Below are 25,434 nucleotides of genomic sequence, written 5' to 3'. Positions count from 1 at the left end.
TTCAAGACCAAAACAAAAGCAGAAACACAAAATGAACTGGACAGTCGACAATCATTATTTAGCTGTGACAAGAGATAACACAATTACAGATTCGTACGCCGCACTTCCGTTTCGTGAATAAATAGCAAAACATATTCAAAGGTCCATTTTTGTCAAGAATGTGTTGAGAAAAGTTCAATCTAAGTTATTTTTCTTAGACTTATGGTGATTTATGCTGTTTGTCTATTGTCTGCCAGTATATACGTTGAACTATATGTTGTACACGCATAGGCAAGTTTGTTTTGGGTTGTGACAAGTCAAGTAATCCTTATACAGTGGTTTCGCTGTCAACGCTTGTTGTAATCCCGTTTGCCTTAACGTCGATGCAATTTCTGCAACTCTGTCAAATCATTCTGCACTCCTGAAGCAGGTAAATGTTTGTTTATGAGTCATTGTTTTCACTTTGTGTGAATATGCATCCTGTCATGGAAATTATGCAGTTGACATGGATGGCAATTCATGATGGTGTCCTTCAGCCGTTCAGAACACAGGAACACTCCATTTCCAGTTTCAACAGGAATGAGATCTACGCCTTTTTGTTGTCGTGACTACTGCTTCTTAGATTAAAGAAATGTAACCGCCTGTTTAGTTCCTGATTCGATCAACACTTGTCGACGCCGTAGCTCAGAATTTTTCACATGAAGGAACTTTGAATTTCTTCCTTTCATCACACCGCCTGTGATCACAGCACAGCTCCCTAGGCCCTGCTTCCTTCTCACGTACCAGCACTTACCGAGACTGTTAAACCGTGTGTGTGTTTGGTTTAAAGGTTGTTTCAGATAATCAGCTTCTAGAAATGTTCCTTAAATGTCCTTTGCTTGCTCACTGAATATTGTTATAGTAGTAGATGCATACAGTGCAGATTTGCAGCAGATATATATATCTATAGTATAGCATTAGCAACCACTTGTTGCACCTGAACATGGCGTTGTAATGTATGGCTGAGGCTATGCTGACATGGATATGACCATTTCATGGTGAACATGAGATTAAACCTCCCCATAGCCCAATTTGAGAAATACAAGTAGGCCTATAGATTGGTAAGCTTGAGCGTTGAGAGGAGTTCTTGACATTTAATGACCAGTGCAATCATAGATCTATAAGTATAAGTATACCTCTTCTTACCCCCCTGAATCACACAGTTTACTATTTAAGGAATACACAAACATTTGAATTGCAATTCGTGTCACTGGGTGAACTAAAATTATGCATATTTATTACATTATTTACATCTGCTTTAGAGGGAAAACAACGGTGTCGCTGTGAGCATGGCTTTTCTTCTTCCAACGACAAAAATGACCAAATCGTGGACTCTTTTGGGGCTCATCAGATCCATTTATACATGTCATAGAAGTAATAAGTTGTGTTGATAGAAGTGACAACAGATTAGTAATAGCATTCCCTTTACTAGAGAGCACACAGTTTTCCATTTCAATGGCATGCATCGATCCCTGTGTCCGAAGGATAAGGAAACTGGGTGATTCGTGATATCTCTAGCTCTTCATCTTACTTTTTTGTTAAATGATTGTTTAATTTGTAATGGATTCTCTTATCAATTGCACTGTTGTTGTTTAATTTGTGATAGATTCTCTTATCACTAGCACTGTCAGTAGTTAACTGAATTGGTGCAATACTGTTACTCCTAATGCTACCAGACAAAATTATTTTATTTTGACTTTGACTCACACTTTGAGCTCATGCATACTGTGATAAAGGATTGAACAATCTCTGATCAGGCCAGAGTGCCGTTTTAAGACAATCACGAGGTCACCTTTGATTCTCATCTGTGCTAGTTTTGTGTTCTGAGCTCTTTTCCTTCTTTGTTTAGTTGATCGTTAAAGGTTCAGTTTTGTGAATTGTGTATGCAGGGATGGGGCAAACACTATCGGAACCGGTGACAACTAAAGACTCCTTCAAGTGTGAGAACTCCTACGTCAAGGTTGGCTCATCTTGTATGCAAGGATGGAGAATCAGTATCCTTTGCTTATTTCATTGTTTTTCTGGTTTTCTTAATGTATTATTTTGATCAGAATTTGATTGATTGTAATAACTAGAATACTGTGTTTTATGACAAAGTTTGAGAACAATGTTTATTTAATGGTGCATAAGATGCATATGTGGTGGCAGGCCAAAAACATGGTAACTACTGAACTTGAAGCTGTGTTATTAATACTAATAATAGTGTATTCTTGGCCAGAATGGATAAATCAAGAGTACCAATTAGCTTGAAAGAGTTCAGAATTTTCATTATATTTTACACAAAGGAGAGTCTGGCTGCAAAAGATATGTGTTATATTATGTAATATGGACAACATTCAAGATATGTATTATATTATGTAATATGGACAACATTCAGGAATGGAATGGATCTGGCGTTGCCACTGTACAAACTATTAATGCATCCATGAGTTGCCAAGTATTTGGTATAAAGTAGTGTCAGTCATGTTTCTGCTTGTGTAAGCCCAATTTGGCCACGTTGAGAGTTTTTACACACTGAAGAACTGTAGCTGATATTTAGTACACTCTTTGACTGCAATTTATTATCCTTATATATTTGCCAAATGCGTCATTTTTTTAATTTCCATATATATATGGTAAAAGCTAGGTTTTATAAGCGTCAAATGCGTCATTTTTTAAATGAAAATGAAATGAAACAAGAAATTCCTCCGATAGGAAAAACACCCCCGTTGGTCAAAGGGAAATAACCATTCTCACTGCACCCATTCTCACTGCCACCAACTGAGAAGGTTATTTCCCTTTGACCATGAATATGTTTCTGTATAAATCCTTGTAGAATCTTAATCCAGCAATAACTCCCTAACCGTGTGTTTGACTGGTCCCAATTTTTGTAAGGACCGTCTCAGGAATGTATAGAACCTGTTCACCAAGTTTGGTGACGATCGGTCCGTTTATTCTTGAGATCCATATGCGAACACAAACACACAAACAAACAAACAAACAAACACATCGAGTGAAACCTATAGTATACACACCCCTATACCGGGGGTGTAAAAAGAGTATGCTCGGGCCCCACTAAACAAAGAAAGTCTCTTGGGATTCCCATCATGAGTTAAGTAAGAATAGAACATTGTGTAATCTCTATTTTCTGCACTGTATCACAGTGTAAATGAAACAAGGGCTGGAATAGTGATAGGGTGACAAAGAAGATCAATGCATCATTGAGGGACTGTGTACCAAATGTTTTTTTCTGAGCCTTGTCAGATATGGAAGATGCCCACACACATCTGCTGACGTTGCCTGGAGACAAAGATGCCAGCTTCTTTGGTGTCTTTGATGGCCATGGAGGTAATTTCAAATTAGTCAGTCAGTTCCACAGTTAGTCAGTTAATTTTAACTTATGCACTCACGTTCACAGACTTCTTTACACATTTTCAAATGTTCTTAGATGGGGATTTTGGTTTTATAGAGGTGTACAGGCACTTCTTTGTCATTACATTTAGTCAAGTTTTGACTAAATGTTTTAACATAGAGGGGGAATCGAGACGAGGGTCGTGGTGTATGTGTGTGTCTGTCTGTCTGTGCTTGTGTGTGTGTAGAGCGATTCAGACCAAACTACTTGACCGATTTTTATGAAATTTTACATGAGAGTTCCTGGGAATGATATCCCCGGACGTTTTTTCCTTTTTTTCGATAAATACCTTTGATGACGTCATTCCGGCTTTTTGTAAAAGTTGAGGCGGCACTGTCACACCCTCATTTTTCAATCAAATTGATTGACATTTTGGCCAAGCAATCTTCGACGAAGGCCGGACTTCGGTATTGCATTTCAGCTTGGTGGCTTAAAAATTTATTAATTACTTTGGTCATTAAAAATCTGAAAATTGTAAAAAAAAAAATAATTTATAAAACGATCCAAATTTACGTTCATTTTATTCTTCATCATTTTCTGATTCAAAAAACATATAAATATGTTATATTTGGATTAAAAACAAGCTCTGAAAATTAAAAATATAAAAATTATGATCAAAATTAAATTTTCGAAATCAATTTAAAAACACTTTCATCTTATTCCTTGTCGGTTCCTGATTCCAAAAACATATAGATATGATATGTTTGGATTAAAAACACGCTCAGAAAGTTAAAACGAAGAGAGGTACAGAAAAGCGTGCTATCCTGCTCAGCGCAACAGTTACTACCCCGCTCTTCTTGTCAATTTCACTGCCTTTGCCACGAGCGGTGGACTGACGATGCTACGAGTATACGGTCTTGCTGAAAAATTGCATTGCGTTCAGTTTCATTCTGTGAGTTCGACAGCTTGACTAAATGTTGTATTTTCGCCTTACGCGACTTGTTTTGGTTTATGTTTATACATGAAGCAGCTGTCTTGGTGTGCCAGGGTGACGCAGTAGTACCCCTTGTCACGGGCAGCTAGCTGCTCTGCATTGTCGGAGCTCACTGTCTCCCTGCCAATGTGGGAACAACTTCTAGTAGCTCAGCGTTTTTGGAACGTCAGTATTGTATCCAATTTGTTTTTGTTACCAGAACCACAGCTAGATGGAGAAACATCTGTGATATTTTGTATTTCTCTCAGGTCTGTGGTCTAATTAATTTAATCCAGAGAATGTAATATCCTTGACATTTTACATTGCCGCACTTTTTTCTGACACTGAATTCACAGTGAAGTGAACACTATGTTGTTACATTACAGGTGTGAAGGTGGCACACTATGCAGGCAACCATTTGCACAAAAAGGTGGTTTCACAAGGGGCATACTGTAAGTTGAGCATCTTCACTGTACTGTCTTTTTAATCCAGACAAGTTCACGTCTCAGTGTTTTTATTTTACTGTATTTCAAAGTTACAAAACATGCACATTTTCAGTGTGGTGTTGCATTTTCACTGATTTGTTTTGTTTTTGTATTTTACTGTCAAAAGAGATAAGATTAAGACCAAGAAGTTACAACAACAAAAAAGTAAAAAAAGAATAAATGGTGTGGACAAGTTTGTGTCATAAATAAATCCCTGCGCCTTGAATATGTGCGCGATATAAATTGCATAAAATAAAATTTAAAAAATTAAAAAATCCCTGCGCTTAGAACTGTACCCACGGAATACGCGCGATATAAGCCTCATATTGATTGATTGATTGATTATAGTGGATAAAAAAGGTGTTATATATTAAACAATTAACAAGTGTGTGCTCATTGGTGTTACAAAGTACACTTGTGATATGTTTCAGTGCTGTATTATAGAGTTAACAAATATGTGCTCATTAGTGTTAAGTACAGTGGAGTCCGGGTACAACGAATCTCAAGGGAGATACATTTTAGTTCGTTATATCAGTAATTCGCTGTAGAGTTTTCAACCCTAAATGGACTTAAGACAAGTTTTCCCACTCACCTTCAAATGATCGTGTCATCGATCTTTCCTTGGAGAGTACAATCTCTGCATGTTTTCAACAGCTTCATAATATAATCCATATAGGCATAGTTCAAATGTTCACTTTAATGTCACAATTTTAGAAGTAAAATTTAAAAAGTCATGTAAAAGCATGTACATTCTGATCAATCTCCGATTTCATGGTGTGCACCAGTTCTGGTGCATGTACTACCCTGGCCAAGTTTTCTCTCAAGACATCAAAGAGACCGCCCCATAGGTTAAACTCCCCATAGGTTAAACTCGGTCACTGACCCGGGAGTGACCCGGGTGCAGGAAGTGTTTCCTCTCTCATAAAGGAGAACGGGGTTCGTTATGCAAATGAGTTCAAAAGGTTCGTTGTGGCCGGAAAGTAACAAGTAAGAAATAGAAGGCTGTCTGCCGGGAAATCAATGGCAGTTCGTTAAAAGCGGGATTTCGTTATACCCAGGTTCGTTATACCTGGACTCCACTGTAGTGGGTCATTCTCAGATTACTGTCCCAGAGGGGGGTGACCTACTTCATGAAAGGTTTACAACCATCATTTTCCATCAAATCAACTACATGCTGTATCTGTATTGTGTCTCAAGGAATACATTTATATGTTTTCAACCCAAATTTGACTACTTTTTCATTGCCATTTTGTGACATTCTTCTCTTGACAAAAAACAGACGTTTATCTCCAGTAACCGTCGCGATATAACCTTCGTGGTTGAAAACGACGTTAAACACCAATTAAGAAAGAAAGTATCTCCAGTAAACTAAGAGTGAAGAGTGCAAACAAAGTGTACAGGTGCAGAGAGAGTATGAGCATGGTTATGACCACAATATCCGTTTAAAAGAAAATTCGTTGTTTACGAAGTAATTTAACCGGGCCCAAAATGCTGTTCGGTCGAAGCATCGTGTCACAAATTATCCGGCACAGTTAAACCACTCATGGGCACACAATAACAATGTGTTTGATCTACCTTGCAGGGACACTTTATTTGTACACATTACTGCTACACAAATACATCTTTTGTCACTAAATATATAGTTTTGTTTGCCGGTAATTGCAACATGAATCTCAGAGGTCTTGGTGTCACACATTTTGGCCACCGAACAAGACGTTTTTGCATTTAATTAAATAATGAACAATATTTTTTAAAAACCACTTGGACACAATTTCATCCTGTACTGAACCTGGAACCAGAAATGCTCACAACAGTAGAAATGGTTGGTTATTGAACGTGAGACTTGCAGTTTCAGGGGTGTACCTTAACTTTTTTTGCTACCGGCCAGGGGGGCCGGTAAGTCAAAAATTGAACCGGCCCCCCCAAATCCCAACCGGCCGGGATTTCTTACAACCGCCCCAGTGGCTCGTCGCGTGCTAACCACATACACAAAAGACGTACATTCATACTTATTATGCATACATGTGGATTTGCACTACTAATAACTACCACACACACACACAAAACTTGATGACTAAAATGCTATATTTTAATATAATGATAATTAACCTTGTCTTAATAAAGAATTTGAAATAAAAGCCGCCACAAAGAAACAAGAAATCAAAACAACATTCACACCCTGTCACACAATCACACACTAAACCTCACTAAAAGTTACCCCCTTTATGTACCCCCTACCACACAATTTACAAAGTAATTTACTATGGAACTTTACTTACCACATAAACACACACTTTAAACAAAAGAGTAAATCAGCAATTTTTTAAAATTTAAATTATGTTTTTTGTTGTGTAAAACCAAGTATAAAAAGCTGACTACAATTTTTTTTCTAAGTTGCTTTCTTGTTTTGTTTCTTTTTCTTCATGTGCGTGTTATTAATATTACTGTTAGATCAAGCAGAAGTATAAAAGTTGCATACCAGCCAAATTTACCACAGCTTAATATAATCAAAAGCATTATATTTCATTTCTATTTCCTAATTAAAACAAACAGATGTTCAGATTTCCTGAACCTAGAATTGTTTACAGGTGATCTTTATGCTTTTGATTCAGAAGAGTTGCAGAGTTGCACCCCTTATCCTATTGTTGAAGGTCTGTCTTTTCTTCTGGCAGTAGTACTGTCACTACTTGTACTAAGTTGGTCAGCAAAGCTGGTGTTAACATATTTTAGAAAACGGTCTTAATGAGTATCCCTGCAGTCAATGACCTATACATTTCCCAGAAACTGGATCAGTGGTACATAGCAGGCACATCAAAGGAAAAATACAGAGGGGGAATATGTTTGCTCTGGACCGGCGGTCAGATCAAAGGCAGATGCATTGTAAAAGCTGGTTGGCCTTGAGACCTGGGTCAATGACCGATACATACAAGCATTGCAATCTGAACACAGCTGCCTGTCCAGACACTGACCTTCTTACCCGGGGTCAATGAACCCAGTTTTTATCTGAGAGGAAAGTCTCTGAAGGATTGGTCAGCCAGGATAAGATAAGAGAGGGGGTGAAGTGAAGCAAAGAGGGGGGGGGGGGTGGTAGCTATTTTGACAGCTGATGCAATCGCCAGCGGCTCGTTGCACTGGAGGGGTGATGACACGGTCAAGTGAGGGGGAGGGGGGTAGCTGTCTACCACTGTGTCTGGCCTTGATTGGTGGTAGTCCTGAGTCCTTCTCAGTAGAGAAGTGACAGATTTTGAGATCGCCCGGGAGAGATGTTCGGATTAACTACGTTGCCTAACGACTTTGTGCTTCAGCGAAATTTGAACCCGCCCGGCGGGCGATTTCAGAGGAATTTCGAACCCGCCCGACGCGATGTGAACCCGCCGGGGGCGATCGGGCGACCACCAATATTCAGCCCTGCAGTTTAACTTCCGTGTCTGTCAAATTGTCAATGCTTCCACGGAACATGGTTTTGGAGGGTTACGTACTTTGCCGCTCCATATAAGGGAAACCAACAAGTTTCTTTGAGCTTTTTGTCCACTTATAGTTTTATCACACCCTATTATATTGCACATGAAGTTTTGAAAGATTTTTTAAAAACTTTATTTTTCAATGACTATGTCAGAATGTCATGCTTTTGGACCATGACTCTGAGAATGACCCTAGTACATATGTGATGTTTCAGCACGTGGCAACATCAGTGATGCCCTCAAGCAAGGTTTCCTGGGTTTGGACGACGAGATGATGAAGGGTGAGTAGATGCTGACCACTGCCAGCCATTAATTAAAGCCTTACAGTCAACTCTTAACAGTTAGTTTGCCTCATTGGCTAACATAATGTTCCCAGTATGGTGGAACGCAGAAGAAAAGAGGACGAGAGGAAATGGAGTCAACAAATCTATGAGAAGGCAGGCCAGTTTCTTGAGATATTTAGGACTCTTAACCCTTAGGCTGGTTGTCGCGACATATGTCGCGCTACTTTACGTATACTGTCACCTGGTTGTCATGTCACCTGGTTGTCACAACATATGTCGCGCTACTGGCTCAGTCTGTTTGGTTCGGTTCCGATTACCTCCCATGGCTGCGAAAACCTATGACCGTTTTTTGTTATTTTTCTCTCTGTTATTGTTAATTCACCAGTGGCTATGTAACATGTGTTACAGAATTGCACCAGTGTAAGGGTTAAAAGGCTCATTGGTGTGTTTGAAAGATTAAGCTTTGAAACATCACATACTTCAATTATTTGATGGCCTCGATTTATGGTCCAATTCTGGTTGACCCTTATCAAATTGCAAGGCCACAGTAGGGTCAAGTTTGAGTAACTAAAAAATGTGTTGTACTTGTGCTGACATATGAATTGGCTGGTGACAGATGACACTCTGAAGGATGATCTGGCTGGTACAACAGCAGTCGTTGTCTTGCTGAGAGATGGAAAAATGTATTGTGTGAGTAACAACTTTTTACGTTCTGCTCGTAATATTGGCTCAAATGTTCGACTAGCATTGGTGTGTAGTACTGCTGTGTAATCATCATTACTTCGATGCATGCTCCCATGATATGAAACTTTGACTTAACTTTTAGTTTGGTTTTGTGAAGATCATCTCCACGCAAGCATATTTAAACAAACTAGCTAGAATATGTCGTATATATTCTTTGGAACAATGCAGAATATTACTGTACTTTCAGGACTATGAGGCGCTTCGTTATATAGGGCGCAAGCCCCACTTTTGAGGTAAAATTGAGAATAAACATCACATTAGGCGCTTCTGGTCTATAAGCCGCACATCAAAGGAAGAATACAGAGTGGAAACATTTGTGCTCTGTGTGTGCGGTGAGATCAAAGGCAGGTCCATTGTGATAGCTGGGTGGCCTTGTTTACAGACACTGACCTTCTTCAAGGACCGATATCTATGATCTATGAGAGGGTCGGTCTCCTTTCATATCCGAGAGGAAACACTCCCTGCACCAGTTTACAGACACTGACCTTCTTACCCGGGGTCAGTGACCGAGTTTAACCTATGGGGCGGTCTCTTTGATGTCTGAGAGGAAACTTGGCCAGGGTAGTAGTAGCAGAAACATGCATTATCACAAGTTGTTTGACTGGTACTCAGGCGGTCTCTTTGATGTCTGAGAGTAAACTTGGCCAGGGATTTCTATTTCAGCCACACATAAGGCGCTTCCCTTCAATAAGCCGCAGGGGTCAAGTGTGAAAAAAAAGTTGCGCCTTATAGTCGGAAAAATACGGTAGTGTTAGCATTCACGGAAAATGTCTGGTATTTTACTCGTTATACTTTAAAGCACCGGGAAGAAAATTGTCAAACTGTCAGCTCAACCTGTTTGGATTACATTTAACAATGTTTAAGCATCACAGTCAAGTTTTAACTATAATGTTGTGCATACTTTGACTGGTTGCGACAACTGAATGGCGGTAGGGCAGTGTAGAATGATGTTGCTGTGTTGTGCAGGGCAATGTTGGAGACTCTCGCGCTGTGGCTTGTGTGGCTGGAGAAGTGGAACAGCTCTCCTTTGACCACAAACCCAGCAATGAAATGGAATCCAGGCGCATCATCGCTGCCGGCGGATGGGTAGAGTTCAACAGAGTGAATGGTCAGTTTGTGTGTGTGTGTGTGCACATGTGTATTGTGTATTAAAATTAGGCTTGAAATTGAAATCACAATAACATTAAAAAATAATTGCATTGTATTCTGTATTATTTTGTGAATCCAAAAATATATACATATGTATCGATTGAACACTGGATTTTCCTTCTTTGAACCATGTGACGTCAGAGGCCGACAAAACTTCATATTGAGGCGGCCAGCCGAGACTACAAAATAGTGCATGTTTGTGTGCGTTCAATCATAACAACTAAAAGGAATTCTAACCAGAAGTGATCGATACATAAATGTTATTTGTATGATTGACCAAAATATGACATTTTACACGGATCTCGACAGTCATTGTTCACCTCGACCACTAGCGCGGTCTCGGAGGAACACTGACTGTCTCGATCTGTGTAAAATGTCATATTTTGGTCAAACATACAAAGTTTGGATTGAAAACGCACTCAAAGATAAAGACAATTTGTTTCATGCAAATTAGGTTCAGTTGCCATGTGTTAATTCAGTATTGGCGTTAACTGGTAATTACCGGTATTTTACTGGTTGAAATGAGAAAATACTGTGTTCAGTATCATTCTGAAAGGCTGACAGATTGACAAACTGTATTGCTTTCTGCAACTTGTTTTTGTATCAGATGAGATGTGCATAATTTTTCTGTTGGAAGGGACTGTATCAAAAATTGAATGTGTCTTTTGAAATTTTCAGGCAACCTGGCCTTGTCGCGTGCATTAGGCGACTTTGTGTTCAAGAAAAATGAGAAGAAGAGAGCAGAGGAACAGATTGTCACGGGTAAGAGTAGTACCAACGTATGCTTTGCTCTGTTGCTGACTAGGTCAGGACCACCTTAGTCTTACAAGACATTTTTCTCTGGATATGTATTTTTCTTTTTTCTCAGACTTACAGTGTCCGAGTTCCTTCTCAGAAAAACAATGTCATTGACACTTTTCTGGAACTAGAGTTCTCTCGTCTTATGACTATTGGGTGTTTTGAGTCGTTTATCGTTCATTGTGAGGTCTTGTTTCTGAAGGGGTTTGCTTACTCCGTTTTTGGACTGTCCTTTGGAAGGCCTAACTTGCTTGAATTTTTGCAGGTCTTGCATGCTTTATGCTGTACTGTTATGGTTAAACTCTTAATTTTACCCTATCAACAGTAAATGATTAAACGTTGCACTTGCTAACCTTACTGTACTGATATGTTTTATTCTGTGTGTGTGTGTGTGTTTGTGCAGCATACCCTGATGTGATAGAGAAGCCCATTACACCAGACCATGAGTTCATGATCCTGGCCTGTGATGGGATCTGGGATGTCTTGACTAACCAGGAGGCTGTGGACTTCGTTCGTGCTCGCATCGCTCAGCGCATGGAACCTGATGTGGTGAGTGCTGCCTTACTTACACAGTCAGTCCAAGTGTTCCAGGAGCTCCTGCACGTACAATGGGACCCCTCTTGTCAGGCCCCCTGAATTAACCTTTGGCACTCCAGATTCCAGCCAGCATTACTTCCCCTGTAGCCACATTATTTTGCTTACCTAGCGTAAGAATAACACCCACTAACTTTCAACACTTACAACTTCTTTGAAAATGCACTAATAAGCATGAAACATTGTGGTTGCGATGGGGGTTATATTTAACATTAAAATATTTTTGTTTGCATGCATCAATTATTTTCTTAGCATAAATATAAATACAAAATGAAAAGGGGTTGTGTTGGCTAGTCCGTGGAATTTTGTGAAACTAACCAGTCTGTGCCTGGTGAAACTCCTTTGATCAGGTAATCACGTTGACCATCCAACTTCCTGATCCTGGTATCTAAATAAATATATTTGTGGACCAGTGCATGTCATGGGACGATTTTTTTAATAGTTCGGTTAGCAACAACAAGCAGAGAAAAGCTTTGATCTCCACTAGATCCACATGTCGCCATTTTCGAACACGCACACTTTTTACGTCTTGTCATTGGCTTGCTTTGCGCTGAATTTGAGTCAGTTTCTAGTCAAGCAAGTCAAGCATTTGCTACGCAGTCAGATTATGGGTAATTTTTGCTGGTCCTGTCATTTCACTAAACTGGACCAGCCACTGTTTGTATTCATCTGCACTTTCGTAAATTCCGTTTCGTAACCGTCACTGTCATTTGACGAACTGTCATTTTTTTTCACCGCAATACACAGTTCATTGTGAAGATCTTCCTCAGTAATACGTTCCAATTCAGCATCCGATTTGTTGTCAAGAAACAACTCAAAAGAAAGTTTCAAACTCATCATCCTCCATCTTGCTTGTCGAAGCGCTAAAGTACTTTATCGATGCAAAAACAAAAGCAGAAAACTTCGACGAAACCGACTCAAATGCAGCGTAGACGACACGACGAGATAACAGAAAGAAGTGAGCCTCGCTTTGGCTCAAGTGCCGTTAAAAATACCGTTATTCTCGTATGCAAATACGAACGAGAAGTTGGTCATACGAACAAGCCTTGTGCTGGCGACGCTAATCGCCGCTGGCTGGCAAAGCAGACATGGGACTGGTCCGAATTTTATCGGAATTCCGATATTTTCCTTAGCTCACAGACCATTCTTGAGATCGATGCAAATTCGTTGAGAAAAAAAAGGGGGGGGGGGGGGTGGTATGAACTGTTCAGCTGAAGCTGTCTGCGTCTGAAGTCAGTGCATTCGTACCCCAGCACTCACGTGAACCCATAGCAGTATCATGGGTCGCGTTTGATTGGCTGTCGATCACCGACGATTATCGCCTAGGCCTAATTATTCACCGATGGCGGTTTGCGGGTTGTTTTGATTGGCTGCCGATCTCCAAACGCCGAAGGTGAAAAAAGTAGCATCATGGCATCTGGATTCCGTATTGTTTTGTCGGCTGTGGAAGCTCTTACGATCGACGACCAAAGTGTGAAAAACAAGTGGAAAGCCAATTGGCTGTCAGAAGAAGTGACTGTCATTATCAACAAGAAAGAAAGGCGCCAGCTCATTGGCGACATTATCGCCAAGATATCCATTCCCGGTCAGGCCGTGTGCACGTGGTGCGACAACGGCCACTGCGTGGTGAAATACGGACGGACTTGGTGGAAAAAATGTGTTGGTTCTGAAAGTTTTCAAATAAGTTTTGTGTGTGTGTGTGATTGTTATAAATTACACTTTTGTTTAAAATGCTAAAACATATTATTCTTGTGGTTTTTATAGCTTTTTAAAAAGGCATGATCTAAGTTTTTGCTATCAGGAGAGGCCCCAAAATGGCCTTTATATTTCTAACATTCAAAGCCCCCCTGAACCCCCTACCGGGGCGTTGCCCCTGGACCCCGGCTTACTTTCCTACTTTTGGAACATTTGCTGGTCTCATGTCTGCAAAGGGGGGGAAATGGCTGGGCGACGAAAATCGCCGCTGGCGTGCTAAAGGTTAAGACTCCCTTCCTTTTAAGACTGTTTTCTCAGATTTTCTGTTTGTAACCTCTATAAATTTGCCTTCGTTTTAAGACTCCTTCTTTAAGACCCAGTTTTCTCAGACTTGTTTTAGGTCTTAAAAAGTGGGTTCCGCTGTATCTGAACACAGTTACGGGACCTTTTAACGTTTTGGAGTGCGCGCAATGAAAACATGTATGTGCAGATGTGGTAAGCATGTACATGGTGGTGTTGTCTGTCTGTGTGTGTTCAGATCTGTGAAGAGCTGATGATGCGCTGCCTGGCCCCGGACTGTCAGATGGGGGGGCTGGGCTGCGACAACATGACCGTGGTTCTCGTCTGCTACCTTCATGGTGCCACCTATGCCGACCTTGCCAGGAAATGTTCGCGACCTTCTCGCGGCGGCGTGGCTCCGCACCTCCCAGACCTGCACAACGGATTTGAGTTCAAGTAGACGTGATGACGTTCGCGTGTGTGTGTGTGTGGAAAAGTGTTGGCTGGTTAGTGCTGAGTGGAGGGACGTTGATGTTGTGCCAATTTTGCTGAATTGTGGAGAGAATGACTTTGTCTACTTTTTTTTAACTTTTTTTTCTTCTCTCAAGACTTCCTCAGGACATACTGTCCAGCAAAGGTGGATTTTTGTCTGCCGTATATTGTACAGTCTTTGCCCCATTTTGGGTGGTTGCTTGGGGCATGTTTGTCATTGTTTCATTCAAGAAAAAAAAGGAGTCTGTTTGATAACACAGAAACAATGATGTGTTGCATAGATTCAAACAACATTTTGTCCTGGAAATTGAATTGAACTTGCCTATGTTTACTAAATGATGAGGTGAAAAAAACACTTTTTTTTCCTATTCTGATGTGATACAAATTGGGTGTTGATATTGTTTTGAGTGTGAGCTTCTGGATCCTTAGCAGTTCATATGGTGTGGATTTGACTTTGGTGTGAATTTGTCTGTGCTTGTAGTGTGGTGTGGATGTCAGTTTAGGTGCACACTTCTCTTTGGTGGTTCTTCTTGCAAGTGAAGTGATGTGAGGACATTGATATCTTCTGTGGCAAATGGTGATATGCATGAACAGTCATTGTAGATATGTTTCATTATTTTTGTGGTCTCTACTCCCCCCCCTTCTATTTTTTTAGGACCGTAGACGATTTTAAAACTCAAGCTGAAAAATCTTGAATAATGAAACTGATAGTTAATTTTAAGTCTCCTCACCCCAAGTTTAAATGCTCTCAGCATTGTTACATAAAAGTTGTATGTTTATGTACAGTAAACCAAGTCAAGCTTGAAAGGATGGTGGATGTTAGTGAAAAGATAGTGAATATTGTTGCTGCCAGTCATGGCTATTACAAAAATGCATTCATTATGTGTAGTAACAAGCTACAACAAAACAAGAAAAAAAGAAGAAAAAACTTGGGGTGTGAAAATAAAATGAAGAAACATCCTTTCTCTATTTGTGACTGCAGAGTATGAAAGGCCCTTACTTTTGGAAGGAACAGAAATGGATTAAGAGAGAAAGGTATACTGGAAATGTGTGTGTGTGTGTCGCATCTATCAACAAGGAAAGTGGGAGTGTGGTTGTTTGTGTATATTTGTGTAAATTATATGTGGGGACACGAAGCATTATTACTGAATGCTCTACAATGTGTATGGGATTGTCGTCTCTGTCCACTACTGCGTAACATGTTTCTAAACTTGAAAGGGGTAAGCATCTTGAGAAAGGCTTTACACCCACTTTAATTAGCAGGCTGTGTAAGCGTGAAATTGAACAACAAAAGTGTTAGTAAGATTGAAAATGAAAAAGTCATGTAGGACTATGGGGGGGACAACCCACGGATATTCACTCAGTAGTGCTGACTGATCTCATGACACTCATTGTTCAAAATGTGGCAAGGGAAACTTGCTGACACTGCACTGGGCTTAAATTCTATCACACTTGCAGTAGAAAATTGTTTGGTGTATGATGGTTACCCTGTTCTTCAAAGGGGTAATCAAATCTTACTGTTGTTTGCAGCATGTGTTGAGTAAAACTGAACCACAAGAAACATGGTTGTCATAATTATGGCTCTATCTAGAGTTACTTGAATGAAAATATTGCAACGGGCTTTGTAGCACACAGCCAGCTAAGCAAAATGGGTGTAACCTGGTTGGTAGATGTGTTATGATGGATTTAGGTTGCTTGTTCCGTCAAACAGATCTTTTTCTGTTTATTCTCCATCCATCCAGTTATACTACTGTTTGACGGTGTCTTCATATAAGCCTTCCTGCTTTCTGCTATTATATAGGCCAATCGTTTTGAATGATGGATTTTGTTTTATGTGGGATTAACATACACAATTTTTCTTCGAGTTTTGTGTGTTTGTAGACTAACTTGCTGGTTTGTATTGTGTTGGTTGTTAATGATGTTTTCCAAGTGTGCAGAGATGTTGAGATTTTGTTCACATGGATGAACATTAGCTTCAAAACCAAAAAAATGTTTAAATGTCCCATGCATAGTTACTTGACTCTTCGTTGTTGTGTTATTTGTGTACAGACACAGGTATTTTTTCTGTGTGGCCAATCAGCAGGTGGTGTGGTCAGCAGTGACACAGAAATCAAAACTTAATAGAAGTTTGAATGCCTATTTTCACAGAGTATGATACCAGTGGACACCCCCTACCCCTCCCTTTCAGACCTACACAAATCAAAGAAAATCAGCAGGTCTGAAAAGGAAGCTTAATAATGAATGTAAATTTACAGAGGCTATGAGCAGAAAATTCGAAAAAGAAAATTCTTGAAAGAGGGAAAGTTAGATTGGAAGGAGGGTACAACCTGGTTACTGATGTGTCCACTTTTGAGTGTACAACAGAAGTGGTGCAGCTAGCTGTCGGCAGCATTTCAACATTTTCTTGTTCATTTTGCTGTTTCACAGACAATTATTTGCTGTTGGCTGAGAAAGGGCTTGGTGTTATCTTCACGCAAGACTGTTAACATTGGGCTTGTTTTTTTGTAATACAAAAAATGGATGTGTTCCACCAATCTGGCCAGTTATAGCAAGGATGATCGATTTCATAATTGAGTAGACCACTATCAATTTGCATAAAGATCCTATAGACCTGCTGCATTTCAACCACATCTGTGCAAGCATTTGTAGGGAAAGTGATTTGAACAGTAAGAAGGTAACTCACTTTAGTTAACAAATATACAGGCAAATCCGGATAAGACGAAATTGAAGGGACCGAATTGTTATTGTGTCCTATCCGAAATTTCGACTTGGTCATAGTACAGTGGAACCCCTCTCTAGCGACCTTGAAAATGTTGACAAAAATCGGTCCTTATGGAGGGGGGTCCTTACAGAGGGAGGGGGCGGGGCCACAAAGAAAGTCACCTCAGATTTTCTTAAAAAAAGAAAACAGAGAAGTTTGAGTTGCTGACGACCGTTTCCTCAAGTAAACTGCTTCGATTTCATGTTTGACATTGTCGATGGTGTCCACCAGTTCTGGTGCATGTTTCAATGCAAAAAGAGTTAGTTTCTGAGCAAGCATTTCTTTACAGCAGTCCCTGCAATGATGAAGGCCCTCCGAGAAAGAGAGTGAAAAATCGGCCACCGTTCTCAGCATCGCGTATCTGTGTGTAACCTCTTTCATTGACAAGATACTCTTGTTTCCCTGCAGCCTTGACCAGTGAGTCGGTTACCTAATCTGTGAACCCTTCAGTTGTGTTGCTTTGTCAAAAGTTAGACACAGTCAACTAGTTTTGCTCTGAGTGAACAGTGCAGCTGGCCTCAATTAGCCGGTGACACCTCTCTGGCCACAGCACCAAACTGTACATGGCTGGGGAGAGAGAGAGAGAGAGGGGGGGGGGGGTGGGGGGTAGCTGGCTAAACTCAGTGGGGTGTCCGGTGTCACTGAAGTCAGCAGGAAGAGCATTGGAGAGAAATAGAGAGGTGTACTCTTCCAAACAATTTCCAAAGATCAGTTGTAGGGCTTAGGGTAGTCAGTGAGGGAAAGTGAGAGCGGTTTGTGTACAGTCCGACTGAAGAGTGAAAAGTCACTGCCACAAGGTTTGTGTACAGTCCGACTGAAGAGTGAAAAGTCACTGCCACAAGATCGGCATGCAGTCAATAAAGCCAGACAAGAAGAATGATTATGACATGCGGCTCTATCTGCTGGTTTTTTTTTTAATTCAAACTGGTTTTCAACGCTTATTCTCACAAAGCATCTGCACACCTGCCTCTGCCTCTGTGCTGTGTTTGTGTGGCTGCTTTCGTATGATGTCAGTGCATGGTGAGTGCGTTCACTGCCTTGTCACCACTTCCCCACCTTTTTCAGAATGTTTTCTTGGAGTTGGATAATTCTCCTTACTCCTCGCCCCCTCCTTACTCCTCGCCCCCTCCTAACTTCAGTTCATACTTGATTGCGTGCCGACTGACCAGTCGGTGTGGCGTCCGTGTAGAGAAGAAGGGAATAAGGTTACACAATGCGCTAGTGTGAGACGCCAAGTTTCGTGTTTCGAGTTGCTGTAGTAAATATAGAGTAAACTTTGTCTTTGGGACTGACTTTCTGTTGTGTGCTATCCGTCTTTCGACTTACGTAAGAGAAATCCCATTTCGAGCTCAGGGTACTTTATACACATAGATAAAGAGGGATAATTCCGGACCAGAATTTCTTTGTGTGCTAAGCGAATTTTTGACTTAACCGTTTGTGAGTTAGCTGGATTTGCCTGTATCACATTTTTGACTGACTACGAGCTGTCAGAATTCAGGTAGTGGTACAGTGGAATCCCCATTTTAAGACCTACACAAATTTGGGAAAATCAGGTCTTAAAAATGGGGAGTCTTAAAATGGGGGTAAATTTACAGTTAAGTCATGAACAAAACAAATTGGGGAGATAAGTCTTTAAAGAGATGATTAAGTCTTAAATTGGGGTGTCTTAAAGGAAGGTTCCACTGTACACACAATGCTTTCTGCTGCCTTCTCCCTGCCCGTCTGCTTGGCCATATGAAAAGATGTCCTAGTACCTTGTAGACGAGTGAATTGATCAAAATGTACTTAACCCTGGTACGTATTTCATTTAAACTTAAGGAAATATAAGATACCCTAATACTGCTTTATACCCCCCGCGGGTTAGGGGGAAGAATTTACCCGATGCTCCCCAGCATGTCGTAAGAGGCGACTAATGGATTCTGTTTCTCCTTTTACCCTTGTTAAGTGTTTCTTGTATAGAATATAGTCCATTTTTGTAAAGATTTTAGTCAAGCAGTATGTAAGAAATGTTAAGTCCTTTGTACTGGAAACTTGCATTCTCCCAGTAAGGTAATACATTGTACTACGTTGCAAGCCCCTGGAGCAAATTTTTGATTAGTGCTTTTGTGAACAAGAAACAATTAACAAGTGGCTCTATCCCATCTCCCCCCTTTCCCCGTCGCAATATAACCTTCGTGGTTGAAAACGACGTTAAACACCATATAAAGAAAGAAAGAATACTGCTTCATGAGCAGAATTGGCTCAGGGCAGATCCACACATTTTTTAAAGTCATTCAGAGGGAACTGTGGCGGAAGAATGAGGTTTCGAATAAAAATAAATACAAAAGTACAGCATTTTCACTGTTATCATGCTTCATGTTCATGAGCTACATTACTAAATTAAAAGGAACAAGGAAAATGACATTGTTTGGCCTGTTCTTTTGTACAATGTTAATGTGATGATTTCTTTGACAGGCAGGTTTGTTTGTATTGTGTTTATGAGTTCTACTTGAGATTAAGGTGATACCATTGACAGATTTGTCCTTGTAATTATTTTCTTTGATGTACATAACAGTATTGAGTTATAGTCTTGCCGACACTTTGTTAATGTTACACTGGTTCTAAGTGCTGCATTTAGGTTATATTCCTTTCTCCTTTTTACCTTATAGTTTGATCTGTTCAACTCAGTCTGTTATGTAAATACAGACTGGTGTTAAGTTGTGTTCCCTTGCATCTTGACGATCTCTGTTCTTGTGTACTTTTTAGGCTTACGAACATGTGGGCATTAGTTTAGGGCGTGAAAACCTGGTTTGAATGCAGTGTAAATCTGTGTATAGTGGATAAGGTGACTGCATGCTGTTAGTTGCCTCTGTTTGGCACCTTTTTCCTTTTCATTCTGAAAGATTTATTAATGGTGTATACTACCAGTGAGAATAGTTTGATATGCAAAACTTCTTTAACAAAACTTGTTAATCCATGGCTTTTATGCATAGGAGAGCAGCCAGAGCTCAACATCTGGGAATCATTGTGGGTCAGTGTTTAAGAAATTCTATCAGTTTCAGCTAGCATTGCTGATGCATGTGCCTCCGCACCGTCCAGGAGGGATATTAATCCCTTTAAACTTGAAGGATTAGCTTGCAAAATAAGAAGAACGTATGAAGACCTTGGTTTGTGATTCAGGCTTATACTCCTTTTTGAGTTGAATTTGTGTTTGGTTTTTGTGTGTGTATATGTCTGCAATTTTGTAAATGTGATGTTTTGCAAGCATGCAAAGTAGCAGCAGCACTTTTCTGTCTTCATGCTATGTAGAGAAAGCAGCTAGAAGTGATGATTATGCACTGTCGTGGTCCTTTTGTGTTGCAATTTTTGTAGTGTAGTTTAAAGTCACAGGTTTTGTTGCAGTTTTTAATTTAAGCAGGACACTGGACTAAGGAAATAGACAATAAACTTTCCTACAGGTCTGTTGTCGCTTCCATGGTGTTCCTGTCATCTCAGAAATTACACTTTTCTTCTGTAGGTTCCTTTGGTTTCCCGATCTTCTTTATTACATTTAAGGTTAGAGACTAAGATGTGTTTTTATCTCCTTTGTCTTTTGTTTGTTGGGCTTCATTTCGTTTCGTTTCGTTGATTAGCTGATCTTTTTTTGTTTTCATCAGGTTGGCTACATCTTTTTGTGGCAGCTACAAGAGTTTGTCAGTGAATTGCTTGGAACAAGAGCCCTAAAATCTTAATTAGTGGCAGGTTCACATCTCAGCACTTTCTATGCATGGCTCATTTTGAAATTTCCTACGTCTTAAGAAAACTAATGCGCTGTACATGAACTTGGAAAACAAGTTCCACTCTTTTCATGAATCAAAATCTGCATTCGAAACACAGCTTTGCAATGTTTTTTAATTTGTTAAATTGTTTGAAGGCACTTCCTAAGCATTTGTTACACAGTTACTGACACTTGCCAATACCGGTTCTATGCACGAATAACACTATCAAGCTCTGTCTGGCCAACAGTGTTGTGGCTGTTCCCTACCTATGCAGACAGACGATCTATAAAGCATTAATACTGCATCTGCATCTGTTTATCCAGAAATTAGTCGCTTTGTTAGTTGTCTTCCTATCAGTACTTTTATCACAATCAGGTGACCTCATGACAACATTGGTAAAGGTTGTTGTGTGTAAACTTGTATGGACTGTCTCGTGTTCTAATTCCTTGACCATAGAGTGTCTTGTTCTCACTGCTTTAATATACTACAGCGTACTCCCAACCAACAGTGGTAGCATTCTACTTGAGCTCTCTGTCTTTGACTTTGTCTGCTATAGTTTTGTGTGAAACAATGCTACATTGTCAGGGATGGCCAAATCACAAAAATGGTTAACTCGCCAGCCGGGCAAGTCACTAGCCCACCAGAAATGTTGCGGGCCAAGTACATACTGCAGTGTTTATTTTGCTTTGAAACTCAATATTACAACCACAAATGTTACATTTAACCAGCATTTTCACTGGCCAGCCGGGCAAGTTGCCAGGCGGTTTCTACTAGCCCGTCACAAAGGCGTCAGTTTTTTTACTCGCCCCTGGCGATCGAGCAGACAATTTGGCCATCCCTGATTGTCCTTCATATTTAATGTTGAAACTGTGTGTGGTAAGGAACATTGGTTGATTGTTACTGTGGAGGTAAGTGTGATGTATATTTTTTGTTTCGCCTTTGTCTTTGAAAGGTGTTTTTGAAGTTAATATGTCCCTGTGCTATTATAACAAGAGATTGATGAGTAAATGTGCCGATACCTGAGGCTTTGAGTGACCCCAACAACAGCTATACTTGAAAGCAATAACTCATCGTGTGACCTCTACTGTCTGGGTCTGTAATATGTGTGAAAGACAGATTGCATTGGTCGTCAAAGTGATTTTGAAATGTCGTGAATGTCAGTCCATCGTTGTTAAAGTAGATAGATATCTTTTTACATTTAGTCAAGTTTTGACTAAATGTTTTAACATAGAGGGGGAATCGAGACGAGGGTCGTGGTGTGTGTGTCTGTGCGTGTGTGTGTGTAGAGCGATTCAGAGTAAACTACTGGACCGATCTTTATGAAATTTTACATGAGAGTTCCTGGGTATGATATCCCCAGACGTTTTTTTCATTTTTTCGATAAATGTCTTTTATGACGTCATATCCGGCTTTTTGTAAAAGTTGAGGCGGCACTGTCACACCCTCAATTTTCAATCAAATTGATTGAAATTTTGGCCAAGCAATCTTCGACGAAGGCCGGACTTCGGTATTGCATTTCAGCATGGAGGCTTACAAATTAATTAATGACTTTGGTCATTTAAAATCTGAAAATTGTAATTAAAATTATTTTTTTATAAAATGATCCAAAATTACTTTTATTTTATTCTTCATCATGTTCTGATTCTAAAAACATAAAAATATGTTATATTCAGATTAAAAACAAGCTATGAAAATTAAAAATACAAAAATTATGATTAAAATTAAATTTCCGAAATCGTTTTAAAAACTATTTCATCTTATTCCTTGTCGTTTCCTGATTCCAAAAACATATAGATATGATATGTTTGGATTAAAAACACGCTCAGAAAGTTAAAACAAAGAGAGGTACAGTAAAGCGTGCTATGAAGCACAGCGCTACCGCGCCAAACAGGCTCGTCACTTTCACTGCCTTTTGCACTAGCGGCGGACTACATTCAGTTTCATTCTGTGAGTTCCACAGCTTGACTAAATGTAGTAATTTCGCCTTACGCGACTTGTTTTTCTTGACATGTACTGGTTAAAAACTTGTTGGCAGTGAATTTACAAGTGGTGAGCTGCTTCAGGTTAAGTTGTAAACTGCTCATTGATGTTAATTACCATAGATTTTGCAACTTATATATGTACCCAAGCTACATATAGAATTGAGTCATCTCAGCCTAGCACTTACCAAAGTTACAAGCTGATAGGGCCGAGATGATGTGAGAAACTATTCATGATAATCCTGTCCGCGAGAAGGGGTGAGGTAGGTTTTAATTATTGCAAAAGAAAAGCATTTAAACGCTACCTCTGTCCATACTTTGCTCACTCTCTTTGCCTTTCTCTCTCTCTCTTTTTGGGGGTGTGGTTACTTTTAGATTTTTTCTATGATTGTTACTGCTCATCTCCAATAATACTGCTGTTATTAATGTTAAAAGAAAGTACAGAAAATCTAATGTAAGATTCAGCCCTAAACCCTCCTGTGTTCTGAATTTAATTTATAAGGTTAAATTACGAACCTTGTTACATGTTAGACCTTAATTGATACAACATGGCTTACTCTGCTTGTGCGTTCATTTTGTGGCTGTATTAGTCTTAGTCATTTTGGTATTTGGAAGTATATTTTTGTTGTTGGTGTTATTGTTTTTGCACTTTACCTAGTCTTTAGTGTAAATAGATTCTGTAAACCCTGCTATTTGTTGGCGAGTCTACGCCTTCTTTCTAACACTCTTTGTGGTCCTAGAATTTTTCATGAGTTTACAGTCACAGGTTCTTAATTTGTATCAAAGCACCAGTTGATTGAACAATCCTACTTCTTTGTCCTTATTGTAGTATTCAGGGCTCCCAATGGATGTAATGTTTAGAGGGTACCGGGTATATATAAGGACCCCCTCAGCTGAGGTTTACAGGGTCCCTACAGTCTGAAAACAGTACCTATATGATACACTCGATAACAGATATTTAGTGCGATCCCCTCCATGAATTTTTAGTACGTGTTTTCGGCTTCTTCGGTGCGTATAGGACAAAAGGACGCACAGTTTGGGGAGCCCTTGTATTACTCTATTATCAGATTCAGAGTTAAGACGTTGTACTACAACCGGCACGGTTGGCCTAGTGGTAAGGCGTCCGCCCCGTGATCGGGAGGTCGTGGGTTCGAACCCCGGCCGGGTCATACCTAAGACTTTAAAATTGGCAATCTAGTGGCTGCTCCGCCTGGCATCTGGCATTATGGGGTTAGTGCTAGGACTGGTTGTTCCGGTGTCAGAATAATGTGACTGGGTGAGACATGAAGCCTGTGCTGCGACTTCTGTCTTGTGTGTGGCGCACGTTATATGTCAAAGCAGCACCGCCCTGATATGGCCCTTTGTGGTCGGCTGGGCGTTAAGCAAACAAACAAACGTTGTACTACAGTATTTAGGATGAAGGAGTAGGAATACTTTGATCGACCGGCAGTTAGATGCAAGCTCCTGTGCGTACTGTTATATGCACATGCACATAATTATACATACGTGGAATATAAATGAAGAAGGTTAATCAAGTTTGACCAAAGAAACTCAAAGAATTTGGCAATTCTGTCATGATCATTTCATAACACTCCGATCTTAACTCGTTGTCTCCCAGGTACGGATATATCTGTACCCACTCATATGTATCCGCTCAGACCGTTAGCTTCAGTTGCTTCCTGTAACGTCCATCTAACGCCTGCATTCCAGCGTGTTTATACACAGTTACTACACAGTTACTACAATTCTGAGTGACCTGCTGCAGCACAGCTGGTCTGGGCTAACAAAAAAACTGTCAACATAGCTGGGGTAAAAAGTGTAAGTTAAGAAGGATTTTTCCCCCCAAGGGTACTGTATTCCTGACAAGATACTGCATGTCGTTAAACTGTCTTTTGAAAAAAAAAAATGTTTTAATGCATGTACATGTAGTCCATAATTTTTAAGACTTGTTTATGCTGCAGACCTTTCAATTAGAATATCCTTTTGTGTAATTGCACTCAGTTACTTTAATCCGTTTGATTTATGCTTCTTTTCAAGTGGCAAGTTCATGTTGAGATGGTTGGATAGGGGTGGAGGTTAGTTGTCAGTTATGAGCAGGCTTTTTGAATAGATAGGCATGTTAATTACCTGAATGCCCTTTTCAGCAAAGGACTTGTAATTAAACAGTGACTGCTCAGGATATTACTGTACTTATTAGCATTAGCAGTGTTTAAATAATTACTGTTAGTGCCAGTGCACTTTGCAGGCAATCAAACACTTTTCCATGGGATATAAAGCAGCCTCAAAATCTTGATTTCACTGAAACTGTGAAAGATATTTTCAAATGTTAAAACGAAAAGAAGGTTCAGTTGACATTGTGCATATGGCATTTTCTTGAATTAGCTGTGTGTTATAATTGATGAATCGTGGGTTTATTACATCTGTACAGCTTTGGAGTCACATGTTTAATTTATAAACGATGAGTACATTTGTACAATGAAGACGATTCATTATGTTGATTTCATTCTGATTTGTATATTGTGGGCATGTCCATTTGGCTTGAATTGCTCTTGAAAATGAAACTTATTGATGTTACAGTACCCGTGAAAAAAAAGTGATAGATTGTTCTTATTTATTGTTGAACATTTGTTGAAAGAATGAAAAAAAAAGTCTGT

General features: G+C 39.9%; 1 protein-coding gene across 2 annotated transcripts; it reads left to right on the top strand.

The window, feature by feature from the left end:
- The first annotated feature begins 260 nt into the window (after positions 1-260).
- Positions 261-25,386, top strand: LOC138969049 (probable protein phosphatase 2C T23F11.1). Of its 2 annotated transcripts, XR_011456358.1 has the most exons (11): positions 261-409; positions 1,908-2,012; positions 3,262-3,345; positions 4,709-4,774; positions 8,484-8,549; positions 9,169-9,242; positions 10,263-10,404; positions 11,124-11,207; positions 11,647-11,792; positions 14,071-17,861; positions 17,907-25,386. XR_011456358.1 is itself a non-coding variant. In XM_070341745.1 (10 exons), the coding sequence occupies exons 2-10, from the start codon at positions 1,910-1,912 to the stop codon at positions 14,269-14,271; spliced, it is 966 nt and encodes a 321-aa protein (XP_070197846.1). In that variant the 5' UTR covers positions 261-409; positions 1,908-1,909; the 3' UTR covers positions 14,272-25,386. The 2 variants fall into 2 exon arrangements, 1 of the variants encoding a protein (XP_070197846.1); XM_070341745.1 differs by having other exon boundaries at positions 14,071-25,386.
- Positions 25,387-25,434: the final 48 nt, after the last annotated feature.

Source organism: Littorina saxatilis, linkage group LG6, assembly GCF_037325665.1.
Source record: "Littorina saxatilis isolate snail1 linkage group LG6, US_GU_Lsax_2.0, whole genome shotgun sequence".
NCBI lineage: Eukaryota > Metazoa > Mollusca > Gastropoda > Littorinimorpha > Littorinidae > Littorina > Littorina saxatilis.
This window is presented reverse-complemented; position numbering and strand designations above follow the sequence as displayed.